Genomic DNA, 11,847 nt, shown 5'->3' with positions numbered 1-11,847 from the left:
TAAAATTATCTGCTTTATAAATTCAGCTGACTTTGCATTCAGTTGCTGGAATATAGTAATTAAGCGCCACCAAAACGTGCAAAACAGCTTGTAGCATTTTTGTCACCGCGCTCATCAATGACAATTGACAGCAATGGGCGCCACATCGTATCTCTAATCACCTTGGTAGGAGTAAGCGTTTTCGCGGATCGACAAGCGACAGATTGCAAACATAAACACAAATCGGCGTGTTATTTCGCTTTCTTTCCTTAGCTCCAGAAAAAGGCCCGAAAATGGTGAAACTTACACCAGATCTAATAAATCAGTCCATGCAGTACATGAACCCGTGTCGCGATCGAGAGCTAGACTTACGGGGTAAGTAGATCCCTCGCCGGTAATTCTGCTGCGACACAGCTGCACTCCAAGCTTACGGTGATTGTTCGCGTGTTTCAGGGTACAAAATACCACAGATTGAGAATATGGGTGCGACGCTGGATCAGTACGATACGATCGACTTTTCCGACAACGACATCCGCAAGTTGGACGGTTTTCCGCGCCTGGCCAGATTGAAGTGTCTTCTTCTGAACAACAACCGGATTGTGTAAGTTCTGCCACCGAAGGGTTGTGTAAACATTGGTTCAATGAGCATGACTTTCCCTTTTGCAGGAGAATTGGTGAAAACCTTCACGAATCCCTTCCCAACCTTCAGAGTATCATTCTGACCGGCAACAACATTCAGGAGCTCGGTGACCTGGAACCTCTGACGAAGCTGCCGAACCTCGAGACGCTCAGCTTGCTGACGAATCCCGTATCCACCAAGCAACACTACCGTGAGTATGTTGCGTTTCGTTTCCCCAACCTACGGCTGCTAGATTTCCGCAAGATCCGGCAAAAGGAGCGCGAAGCAGCGAACCTACTGTTCAAGTCGAAGAAGGGCAAAGAAATGCACAAAGAAATCGTCCGGAAAGCGAAACAAGCTTTGCCGGCCGGTGCACTCGGTGAATCATCGCCGGAGAAGCAGGCCGTCCAGAATGCGAGCCCGGCCGACATTCAGAAGATTAAGGAAGCCATCAAGCGAGCGACGAATCTGCACGAAGTCGAACGGCTTAATCGCATGCTACAGTCTGGTCAAATTACTGGCGACATACTGAACGGTAACGAATCGCATTCCATTAATTATTAATCTTTTGCAGAAAGCGATCGCGAATGGGGTGATAGAGGGATCTTCTGAAGCCGAATGCGCACAATTGCAGTATAATAATGAGTCAATATTTTATTCTATTTTCTATCTACCTTAGGCGCTAACGGTTCTGAAGCCGAGTAAAAGCTCCGATTCGAACAGATACAATACACGATACAGCTGGTCGAGAAGGGCGTGAAATACAATGAACAAAAGATTGAATTACACCATTACATCGGTTTTGCGACTAACTCACTATCTCTAAAATGCGAAATTTCGTCAAGATACTTTCCAGCGTCCAGCGCTTGGTCGGATCTTTCTGAATCATCATATCACATAGGCCCTGTAGGGCGGAACTGTATCCCAGCCGCTTGCAGTCGAGCTGTGGCACACTAAATTTCTGGTTTCGCCTTTTCCCGAACCGATCGACGAAAGGATGCTCCAGCATGCACAGTTCATAGAAGATAATGCCCAGCGCCCATACATCGCTTTTATAGTCGTAATCCTTGCCTCGGGCAACCTCGGGGGCCATGTACAGCGGTGTCCCAACGATAGTCCGGTTCAAATCGTCTTCGTGCATAATCTTTGAGATACCAAAGTCGGCCAATTTCAATCGGTTATCGATACAAATCAGTACGTTGGCTGGCTTCAGGTCACGATGAATAACGTTTCGCTGGTGCAGATACACGAGTCCTTCAGCAATGTCTCCAAATTTGGCCATTACAGCGTGCTGGTTTAGAAAGGCGCCTTCGGCCAAGCGTCGCTCGAGAAACGTTGCCAAATTGCCTCGTTCTGCATACTCCAGGACGATGTTCCAACTGGTGGTTGTTTGATAGTAGCCCCGATACTGTATGATTCGTGGATGGCAAAGTTGCGAAAGAATTGTGTGCTCTTTCAGTACCGCCGTGTAGGCATAATCCGGACTATTGAATGGAATGCTTTTGATCACGATGAGTTGGTCATGGTATCGATATAAACCTACGGAACTGTTAATGTTTTTTTATGTAATTCACCGTGACCAACATACCCCGGATGATTGCTTACCTTCCGAAACAACCTTCAGCAAGAACTACGCATAAATTTAAGGCTGAATTATTGATTTGATCCATGGTTCGTGCCAAAAGCTTCGGGAAATCAACCGCCATCAATATTGTTTGCTGCAAGATGTCCGGTGAATAGCTGTTGACAGATCATTTGGTAATTTCGGAAAAGTGTTCATACCAGCACTGTATGTGTGCAAATGAAAGCAAAACGGATTTTGTGTAATGTAAAATCTTGCGATAGAAGCAACAATAATTTTAATGTTTGAATTGGTGAATTTTGTCCTACCGATAAAATAAATTACCCTGAAGTTAAATAATTTCCTTTTTCCTGTCGATGTATTTTGTTCGTGCCTGTAATGTCAAATTTGACAAGCATCTGCCATTTGTAATTCAGTGAGGAAATCGAGGCGGACGGCGTTCGCGATTTTCGTCCACAAACACGCAATTTTTCGCTGTTTTTCGTGTGTTGATAATCTTTTTCGATAGTGGTAAGTGTTTTGGAAGAAAGTTGCCGTATGAAAATGGTGGGATAATGGCTGAGCGTATTGTAAATCGGGAAAATTGTGTAGCTCATGCACATGCTCACATCGTAGCAGATGACGTTTCTACTTTGGCCACACGGCAGGGTTGTCAAAAGGGGATGCGGCCTGCTCTCATGTTTTGTGAGACAAATTTCTCTTCTAACTTCTGTTCAACTCATCCACTTTTTCAGATATCAACATAAAACATCATGCCGGCTTTGGACGATATTAAATCTTCGTGGGCCGATGAGGTTGAGTCGGATTCCGGCTCGCTCCCACCACCGTCGGAAGTGATCGAAAATGGACAGAAGATCGTGACCGAGTACAAGTACAACAAGGATGACAAGAAGGTGAAGGTGGTGCGCACGTACAAAATCAGCCGCGTTGTGGTGCCGAAGTGCGTGGCCAGAAGGAAGAGCTTGGCCAAGTTCGGTGATTCGGCGACCGATCGGCCGGGCCCGAACCCGCAGACGACCATGGTCTCGGAAGACGTGTTCATGCAGTTCATCACCAACAAGGAGGAAGAACAGAAGAACGAAAATGCTCTGGATTCGATGAAGAACATTGTCAAGTGTCGTACTTGCGAGGGCGAGCATTGGTCATTCCACTGTCCGTACAAGAACAGTGCGTACGATAAGCCGACTAAGCCGACGACAGCGCGTAAGTATATGATCCACACGAATTTTGTCTTTTTTGCTGTGCAATCTCGGCCACCAACACCACCTCTAACGTTGATTGTATCTCCGTTTTAGCGGTTCCGGAAACGACCTCATCCAGCAAACCGGGCAAATACGTTCCACCCCACATGAAGGAAAGCCAAGGAAAGCCGGGCATTGGTGGTGCGATGCGTGGACGTGACGATACTAGTGCGATTCGTATCTCGAACCTGTCCGAGGCAATGACGGAGGCCGATCTGGAGGAGCTGGTGAAGAAGTTTGGCCCGCACACCAAGATGTTCCTGTCTCGCGACAAAAGCACCGGACTGTGCAAGGGCTTCGCATACGTTCACTTCCGTTCCCGCCGCGATGCTGCTACTGCGATCGAAGTTCTCAACGGCTACGGTTACGATCATTTGATTCTGAGCGTCGAATGGTCCAAGCCGCAGAACCCGCAGTAGAGCCCGTTTGCAGTGACGTGAGTATTACGGCGTGATCGGTTTCCGTTTGAAACGATAGCGATTGTCGCGTAGGAGGCGTTGTAATGGTAAGGCACGGTAAAGATCTGTGGAGTGCCGGGAATGTGAAAAGGAATAAGAAAAGTACTAAATATAAAAAAAGGATGAGAGAGAAGGGAATTTCGAACGAATCCTTTAATGCGTGATGTACATCCCAAAAATCGTCAGCTGGACAATGCTTGGTTTTAGTGAAAAGATTGCCAGGTACGTGCTTTGAACATTTTGTTATTGATGTTTAATTTAAGAGAGGAGTTCGTGGTTGTAACTATTGTGGCTACGTTTATAAATAATTACACAGTCATAATCGTGGCAACGACGAACACCACCAGCAGGCCATGTATGAATTAGTTAAGTTGGCAGTGTGGCTGACGATTGATACAGCTTTGCCACATTGGCATCGTTTAGAATGAACAGACAGAAAGACCTACGAAGGTGTAAATTCGCAAGCAAAACGCTCGCTTGTTGTCTATTGACATGCATCTCCGTTGGAAGTGACAATTCTAACAATAACAGGGCAAGTGAAAGTATTTTATTCGGACAAAATGATCATACGCCAACATGGTGTAATTAAATAATTGGTGTTTTATTGTTGGTAGGTGTTGACGAGAATCGTTTCACACGGAATCGTCGCAACTTCTCATAGGCATTTAGTAGATTGCATTTTCGTTGCTGATGTGTTCAGTGGGTTTGTCTAAAATCTATCCCTTAAGTACTAGAACAGGCTTGATGTGCGCATTTTAACGGTTGCGTTTTTAACGACCGAGTATTATCTATCATGTCTTTATTTTTTGTTTGGCGGAGACTAAACATCTTGCCGCTTCTGCTGCGCTAGAACGGGTCCGCTTTTCTGTTCTCTGTAGGCACTTCCGGTGTGTAAGTAATAATTGATAGTTCGCGGATATACTACCTTGCAGCAAGTTGATTGTGTCTTACGTCTCACAAACGATCAATTGTTATTGTTGTCCTTTTTCATGCGTTGTGGTGGCAATCAGCTTGACTACACGTTTCTTATCATATATACGCAAGATATTTATGCACATTGTACACTCCTTTCCGTTTGCTACGCATATCGAATACGTTTTCCTAGTAATACTTAGTCTGTCTGAGTGGGTAAAATTATCAAAACGCGTAGAGTTATGGAGCGATGAACAGCTTAATCAATACAAAGAAAAACATTGCCAGTACTTGCTGGACTTGCTTTTGCAACACGCTAGCCCGGGCTGATCGTGATCGGTCGTTTGATTCCAGTGAGAAAATCTGCGTAACCAGATTAGGGACGTAGGAACAACAAGATCGCCCTCGAAGCACTGGATGGCTGGTGAAATAGCTCGTGCTTCGTTATGGAAGCAATTTGTTCTTTTCGGGCGAAAGCACGGCTGGCTTCGTACCATTGGCCAGCAGCATTTGTTGTCCATCGTTCTCGTCGTTCTGCTGACCGTTGGTGCCCGCTTTCGGCTTCTTAAGCGTTTTAGTACGACCCGAAAAGTAGTCTTCGATCTCTTGCAGCGTCTTTCCCTTGGTTTCTGGCAGGCAGAGGTAGAAGAAGATTGTTCCTGGGATGGGAGAAACAAGAAAACGATAAAGCCACTGCACTTGTGATGTCATGATGCAACAAACAACTTACCAACGAAGGAAAAGCATCCGTACAGGATAAAGGTGCCGTGGCGTTCGAGCACGTGCGTCAGGAAAGGATACGTTTTGACTACGATGAAGACGAAGCTGTGCGCCATGCAGGTGGTGAATCCTCCGACCAGTCCGCGCACCTTCATCGGATACAGCTCGCCAATCATGACCCAGGGAACGATCAGAAAGCCAACCGTGCAGGTGGTAATGAAGATGAAGATGCACGCCACCGGGAACCACGTGGCGGTGGGTTCGATCGGCGGTACAGCCGTATCCCACTGGTGCTTGAAGTACAGATACACGCCCAGCCCCACCATTGTGAAACCACATCCAATGCCGGAAATGAATGTCAGCGGGCGTCGGCCACAACGACGCAACAGAATAGCGCCGACGATCGTGAAGATAAGCCGAACCACACCCAGCAAAATGGTACAGGTGTTTTTGTCCATCGTGGTGCCCGAATCGCGGAAGATTTCGACCGCGTAGAACGTGATCGTGTTGACGCCGCTGAACTGATACATCATGAAGTAGATCGTCAGGATGGCGAACGGCTTCAGACAGGACGGATGCACCAGCGCCTGGACTGTTTCGCGCAGGCTGAGGCTCTTCTTGCCACTTGCGTTCGTTTTGGCAGCGAACGACTGCAGCTGTTCGACCTCACGGTCGATGTTATAGCTGGAACCGCGCAGCCGCGCCAGACTTCGCCGGGCCTTTTCGGGCTTTTGCTTCGAGACGAGATAGTTGGGTGTTTCTGGCATTAGCAGCATCAAAATGAGGGCCGCCACGGGAACGATAATCGACACGCCGGAGAGGAACTTCCAGGTCGTGAACGCACCGAGCGTGTACTGGATCAGCACACCCAAGCTAATGCCGGTCGAGGCCAGGGCACACAGCATGCCGCGCAGATGTGGCTGCGTTACCTCGGACGTGTAGACACGGGCCGGTGCACCAACCATACCGGATCCGAAGCCGGTCAGCACGCGGCCCGCATAGATCATACCCACGTTCGACGCACAAGCGATGACGATCCAGCCGATGATCGTAGGAATCTGCGTCGCTATCAGTGCCTTCTTACGTCCGAAGTTGTCCATCACGTACCCGCTCAACAGACAACCGATCGGGGTTCCAATCGCTGATAAGGAAGCTGCAGAAGAAACGAGAAATGGGGAATGAGTGTGTTGCTGTTGCTGCAGGGGGGCGAAACATTACGTCATGATGAATCAGATCACGAGAATACCGACTCGAGTGTACGAAAGTCACGTGGAGCGATCGGTGAGGAGGCTTTGGTATGAGGAGGCTTTTGCAAACTCGGCATCTATCTACCATACACAAACAACGTGATCGATTGGTAGCTCTGTTAAATACGCTTTTCTTTCATTCAATTGCACAGCTGTTTCAATCACAATGTGAGTGACCAGAGATGATCCTTAACCGGATCTGGTTTGGCTGTTGTGAATCACGTGGTACTCGAAGAATCCTTGCAAGCTAAAGAAGGCTTGCACAATTTCCTCTGCATTGGCACAGAATGATTACCGCATGTGTTTGCTGCTGCATTACGATATGCAACGTAACCGGCAAATACATCACAGCTGCGCTGCTTTATCATGCAGATAAAAATATGCTCGTGATTGGTTGCAAAATGCGCCATTCGGCAGCCAAGATGTGCGAATAAGTGCGCCAAAATGATTAACGCAACGCAGCACAATTCTCCTTTTCGTCCAGCTGTATCTGTTTGTGGGTGTGCCTTGTCTGCTCCTCCATCTCATAAACAAACGGTAGAGCAACCACGCGTGATGTGCGTTATCGCAAATTTCATCGCACTGCCCCAACGCCGCACGCCAAAAGAACTATCTTTTGTGGACATATCCTCGCGCCTCACAACAACAAGCCGCGACCGTCCCCACAGCCACCACCGACAGCTGGGGTTGGGCCGCCACTCGGCTGGAGTTCACCACTTTCTTATCAGTGTGTATGGTTACTCAAATAATGGTCCATATCCAACGCCCTCGAGAGTAGCGAACGGTTCAACAAAACGCTGCCAACATGCAGCTATGTGCGTATGTGTGGCTTATGCATAACACAGCGAGATTGATAGCCAGATTTGTGTTTTGCGTGTTTCGTTCTTTGCAGACGGAACGATTGAAACGATTGGTGGATGAGACCCACACAGTCGCCGGGAGGATTCGGAGGAATCCTTATAACAACTGTTGCTGACTGGATTTTTTTCTTGTTGCTTCTTCTCTTTCAGGACTCACTTGAACCTCGACAAGCCGCCCGGCTGCTCCGGGGCTCGCCCAGGCACAAAAGTGACAAAACACGTCGTCTGATTTTTTTGTTTCGTTGTACAAGGATAATGAACTGACGACTGACTACGAACGTTTCGTGGGCGACGGTTGCGTGAAAGTGTGTCAAGAAGCTGGAAGGCTTCTCGCCCGTCACCGCACCGGTTGTCGTCGGATGTGGAGGGCGTGTGCATTTGAACTTTGAAAAGAACCGATAAAGACTGCGTCTTATGTGGCCTTTGAGCGACGACGCATCGTCACATCACCTTCTGAAGCCACTTGACGGCCGCATGGCCGTACAGCTGCTCTTATCTAAGATCCTCTTTCTTGCACACACGCTCCCGTCCATCGCTAAACAGTGTGTGGTGCGTTGTTTCGCACCCGCCATCCAACATTGCCGAAGGTGTGATCTTTCTCGTGAAAGAGAGTAGTTCACGTCCCTTTCCCAAACAATTGAATGGCACCCCGAACCGCCTTCGTTCGGTTTGTGCATCGATTTTGTCACCCAATCTATACGCGTCATGCCCCCCAGCGATGCGTAAAGTGTTTTGTTGGTCGACGGCATGCAGCAGATGCGTGATAGTAATTAAGCGACACATCCAGTCCGACCGGCATTGTCTCTTTTTTAACACGGGTGTGTGTGATGAAGTGGCCACGGACTGTTTCTATCTTCGCGGCGATGATCACTATCGCGGTAGGTGGTAGACCGGAGATGTCGCGTCATTGCCATCGTCGTGCTCGAACCAGCTCGAACCGGGTGGACATGCGGGCGGTATCAAAAGGATGCGTCCTGCTCGCTGCTGACCATCATGCATCGCAAGGCAAAATCAATAGAACGATGACCAGCTCCTCCCGGTCGGCTCTCGATGTTTCGATCCGATGGCTTCATCACGCTGCTGCTGCTGCTGGCCGAGGTGTGGGATACTGTGACCGAGGGGACAAAGTTGAAACTGGGTCAGGGTGAAGCGCGAAACGCAGATAAATGGACCCCATCAATGGGAGACACACGCAAGAGAGTCTAACAATCGCGTTTAGCAATGTTGATTGTCTCAACAACAATTATTTTTCCCAATGTCTCCGTCCCCTCCCGGTCCTTATCAATCAGCTGTGAGATGGAGCGGCATTCGATAGCGCATCAAGCGGATCGATAGCAAACGTTACACTCATCCAGCCATCTAGCAAATAAAACGGCCCGCGTGTAGATAGCGCCTCGTGTCCCACACTCTGAAATGGCGACGAACCGTAGGGATAGCGGGACAATCTCTTCCGAGTATTTTTCCGGTTAAAGATTACCCATATTTGTAAGGCTTAGTGTTAGAGGAAGAAGCGTCCAATGCCAACGGCAAATCCATTTACGCTCGATCTGTGTGTTTGTTACCACTGTACAAGCGACACGTGTGTGTTCCGCCTGTGTTCCGCCACAAAGCCACGAGCCGAAGGGGAAAAACTGACCAAAACAAACCCGTCCCACAAACGCCCAAAGGGAAAGGAAAGGCTGGTCGGCTGGCGGTGTTCCGGGTGTACAATGATACAGTTCAATCAACAAACCACTTCGGCGACATCGGCAGCAACAACCACCACAACAACAACAACGGTCACAGCAAAGAGGCAGCTTGGCATGGTGCTGGTTCAGTTCTTCGTGCATCGCATCGCTGCTAAAAATAATTTAATAAACGAAACATCACCTCAACCATCATCTGGGCCGCGTTAGTTGTTGTCGCTGGGATCATTTCCCGCTCGCTTGTCACCGCATCTCATCGGTTGCCAATTGGAGGAACCGGTTACCTCGTGGCAGTTTGCGCGAGCAGCCGGAAACGAGTTCGAGGCGGTTAGGCATCATCCACACAATGTCTTCCCGCATCCATCACGTGTATATGTGGGTCAATTCGGGGGAGACTGAAAAGTTTTGGGCACGCCTAATGATGAGTCGCGGTGCCTGCCCGGTGGCACGTGTTTACCCTCCCTGAGCCGCTTAGAAGTCGTTTCAGTTCGGTGGGAAAACAAACCGCCACTGTCGATGCTCCCATTCCTTCCCAGTGACACTCGTATTTATCCAATACGCCGCGATGTTGAAGGAAAACACGCTTATTGACAAACAAAAGTGCATCTCTTTCCTTGCATATGCACCCCGTGCCTCGAACCACGCCACCCGCCCCCAAACAACATGTACCGGGACGGGTGGCAAAGGTTAAAGATCTGTTGTGCCCGTGTGTCTCGTAGCAAACGCGATTGCACGAAGGTGGCGAACGATCAACGGCAAGTGCAATGCAGGCTTCCCTCTCTCTCCCGCGCTCCGGTGTTTTTTCAAACTTCCTGCACCGGTCGTGTACCGGTTAGAAAAGTGCATCGGCGCTCGCTGCAACGCTGCAGATCAGCTGATGTAAAACAGCAAACAGACGGACGGACCGGACACGTCACGCTTTTTACAGCTGTGAGCGCGCGGTTTCGCCTGCATACACAGACCGGCTAAATTTAGCCGCGGGGCGCTGGTGGGGCCGTACACGAAGGGACACGATGGTGGTGATTGGGGGGTAAAGCCTCACGACCACGCGCGTACACGAGCCGCGGACGGAGTGATTGACTTCCGTTGTCCTTGTATCCGGTAGAAGGGGGGGGGGGGGAGGGAGCTTCTCCCTTCTGCTTCACCCGGAGCGGGAGCATAACCTTCCTACTTCCTGACCCAACGGGACTTGTATGTGTGTGTGGAATTACCAATGATAATACGTACCGACCCAGGATGATTGGCTTTCGTCGACCGGGATGAGCGAGTCGGCCGCCTGCAGCTGCGGAATGACGACGGCCGAGAAGCCAAAGATGAGGCCGGTGTTGATCGTGCCGAGGTTGGCCACGAACGCCGCTATCACCTGGCGCATCGCTTTGCCCCGCTCGGCCGCCTTGTTCGGTTGGCTTTCCACCGTGGCCAGCGTGACCATTGCGCCCTTCTTTTCTCCGGTGGCCATAATCTGTGGCACCGTGTCTTTGTCCACCAGCACGACGGAATCTTTCCTGTGGAGCAAACGCAAAAATAAGAAACACACACACACACACACACTTGTGAGTAACAATTATCTTCTCTTGTGCTGCACTATCAGCGCCAATGATAAACACGATTCTGGACTATTTATTACACAACGAACCCATCCGAGCATGGGTGTTGTGCTGTAAAGCAGATCCAGCATGGGTTCAATTCGTCGGACTTACCCGGTCATTTTAAACAGGAAAGCAGTGTAATATCACGTCCCTCTCGTTACGATACCCCGATGCTCGTTCTGCTAGAGACACACACACAGTTGTCCAACAGTTTGATGCAACTGCACCACAGCTTAAAACTACTCACAGCAGCACCGCACCGCACAGTTCGGCCTGCGAGACAAAGTCTTCTTTTGCGCTTTGTCGCGCGTATCGGGGTTTGCTTGCGCGTGGAATGACGAGAGACGGTGCGCTCCCGTTTCTCTCGGAATGGCGAGGTTTAGTTTGTCAGCTTGTTTGGTATCACAGTCACGAGAAGGAGAATGTTGTAGGAAGAGATTTAACGTTACGAGGGTGCTTTTACACTATTTACACACCACTAGCAAGCACCACATACGCCTTCCGCTAGAATGGACTCTGTTTGTAATATTCGCCAATTATCGGTTGCATTCCACCGGACGCGATCACTGGGTTCATCTTCCTGTTCGACACCGTTCTGGGCGTTCTACTGGCTGAGCTGATGCAATCCAGCCTGGCTTAAGACGAAGACGGACGAAACACTAAACACTCATACACATATACACACTCTCACGCACACACACGCGCTAGCACGGTTCTGAAAGGAGGGAAAAATAAAGAAGAAAAAACACTAACCATTAGAAAGAGGAGAGATTGACAAACCAAACAGGGAAGTGCAAGTGCAGCTGACAAATAGATGATCCATCGTTCAACACCGCTGCAAGACCTTGACACCACGTGTCTTTGTATGTGTTAGCGCTCTTGCAGCCTTTGTGTTACCCATAATGTCCTGCTCAAAAAGGAAGGAGGGTTTGGGGGGTCATGTAGTGTGTGTGTG

The 11,847-nt window shown here is 49.2% G+C and overlaps 4 protein-coding genes across 7 annotated transcripts; 2 read left to right on the top strand and 2 right to left on the bottom strand.

The window, feature by feature from the left end:
- The first annotated feature begins 165 nt into the window (after positions 1 to 165).
- On the top strand, positions 166 to 1,392 carry LOC121593674 (probable U2 small nuclear ribonucleoprotein A'). 2 transcript variants are annotated; one of them, XM_041916245.1, is made up of 4 exons: positions 166 to 354; positions 433 to 580; positions 646 to 1,133; positions 1,278 to 1,392. In XM_041916245.1, exons 1-4 carry the CDS (start codon positions 273 to 275, stop codon positions 1,301 to 1,303), a joined length of 744 nt encoding a protein of 247 aa, XP_041772179.1. In that variant the 5' UTR covers positions 166 to 272; the 3' UTR covers positions 1,304 to 1,392. The 2 variants fall into 2 exon arrangements, with proteins under 2 accessions (XP_041772179.1, XP_041772178.1); XM_041916244.1 differs by lacking the exon at positions 1,278 to 1,392 and having other exon boundaries at positions 646 to 1,260.
- LOC121593671 (serine/threonine-protein kinase Nek5-like) lies at positions 1,259 to 2,577 on the bottom strand. Of its 3 annotated transcripts, none has more exons than XM_041916240.1 (3): positions 2,505 to 2,522; positions 2,204 to 2,385; positions 1,259 to 2,145 (listed from the first exon to the last, which is right to left on the bottom strand). In XM_041916240.1, the coding sequence occupies exons 2-3, from the start codon at positions 2,302 to 2,304 to the stop codon at positions 1,407 to 1,409; spliced, it is 840 nt and encodes a 279-aa protein (XP_041772174.1). In that variant the 5' UTR covers positions 2,305 to 2,385; positions 2,505 to 2,522; the 3' UTR covers positions 1,259 to 1,406. The 3 variants fall into 3 exon arrangements, with proteins under 3 accessions (XP_041772174.1, XP_041772175.1, XP_041772172.1); XM_041916241.1 differs by having other exon boundaries at positions 2,489 to 2,510; XM_041916238.1 differs by having other exon boundaries at positions 2,204 to 2,577.
- Positions 2,578 to 2,579: 2 nt separating this feature from the next.
- LOC121593672 (eukaryotic translation initiation factor 3 subunit G) lies at positions 2,580 to 4,017 on the top strand. Its single transcript, XM_041916242.1, has 3 exons — positions 2,580 to 2,690; positions 2,915 to 3,383; positions 3,476 to 4,017. The coding sequence occupies exons 2-3, from the start codon at positions 2,933 to 2,935 to the stop codon at positions 3,838 to 3,840; spliced, it is 816 nt and encodes a 271-aa protein (XP_041772176.1). The 5' UTR covers positions 2,580 to 2,690; positions 2,915 to 2,932; the 3' UTR covers positions 3,841 to 4,017.
- A 444-nt stretch (positions 4,018 to 4,461) lies between these two features.
- On the bottom strand, positions 4,462 to 11,607 carry LOC121593666 (facilitated trehalose transporter Tret1-2 homolog). The gene is made up of 4 exons (XM_041916233.1): positions 11,004 to 11,607; positions 10,531 to 10,808; positions 5,522 to 6,664; positions 4,462 to 5,450 (listed from the first exon to the last, which is right to left on the bottom strand). Exons 1-4 carry the CDS (start codon positions 11,009 to 11,011, stop codon positions 5,236 to 5,238), a joined length of 1,644 nt encoding a protein of 547 aa, XP_041772167.1. The 5' UTR covers positions 11,012 to 11,607; the 3' UTR covers positions 4,462 to 5,235.
- Between the last annotated feature and the right edge of the window lie 240 nt (positions 11,608 to 11,847).

The sequence above is a fragment of the Anopheles merus genome, chromosome 2L (genome assembly GCF_017562075.2).
Source record: "Anopheles merus strain MAF chromosome 2L, AmerM5.1, whole genome shotgun sequence".
NCBI lineage: Eukaryota > Metazoa > Arthropoda > Insecta > Diptera > Culicidae > Anopheles > Anopheles merus.
The sequence above is the reverse complement of the archived record's forward strand: the minus strand, read 5'-3'. Positions and strand labels throughout refer to the sequence as shown.

Excerpts from the sequence above, each read along its gene's own strand:
- LOC121593674 (XM_041916244.1), top strand. The coding sequence starts at position 273 with ATGGTGAAACTTACACCAGATCTAATAAATCAGTCCATGCAGTACATG. Across the intron at positions 355-432 it reads TCGAGAGCTAGACTTACGGG|GGTACAAAATACCACAGATT; the intron begins GTAAGTAGATCC and ends CGCGTGTTTCAG. Across the intron at positions 581-645 it reads CTGAACAACAACCGGATTGT|GAGAATTGGTGAAAACCTTC; the intron begins GTAAGTTCTGCC and ends TCCCTTTTGCAG.
- LOC121593672 (XM_041916242.1), top strand. The coding sequence starts at position 2,933 with ATGCCGGCTTTGGACGATATTAAATCTTCGTGGGCCGATGAGGTTGAG. Across the intron at positions 3,384-3,475 it reads GACTAAGCCGACGACAGCGC|CGGTTCCGGAAACGACCTCA; the intron begins GTAAGTATATGA and ends TCTCCGTTTTAG.
- LOC121593671 (XM_041916238.1), bottom strand. The coding sequence starts at position 2,304 with ATGGCGGTTGATTTCCCGAAGCTTTTGGCACGAACCATGGATCAAATC. Across the intron at positions 2,146-2,203 it reads GCTGAAGGTTGTTTCGGAAG|TTCCGTAGGTTTATATCGAT; the intron begins GTAAGCAATCAT and ends AAACATTAACAG.
- LOC121593666 (XM_041916233.1), bottom strand. Across the intron at positions 6,665-10,530 it reads AAGCCAATCATCCTGGGTCG|CTTCCTTATCAGCGATTGGA; the intron begins GTACGTATTATC and ends TTTCTTCTGCAG. Across the intron at positions 5,451-5,521 it reads CGGATGCTTTTCCTTCGTTG|GAACAATCTTCTTCTACCTC; the intron begins GTAAGTTGTTTG and ends CTCCCATCCCAG.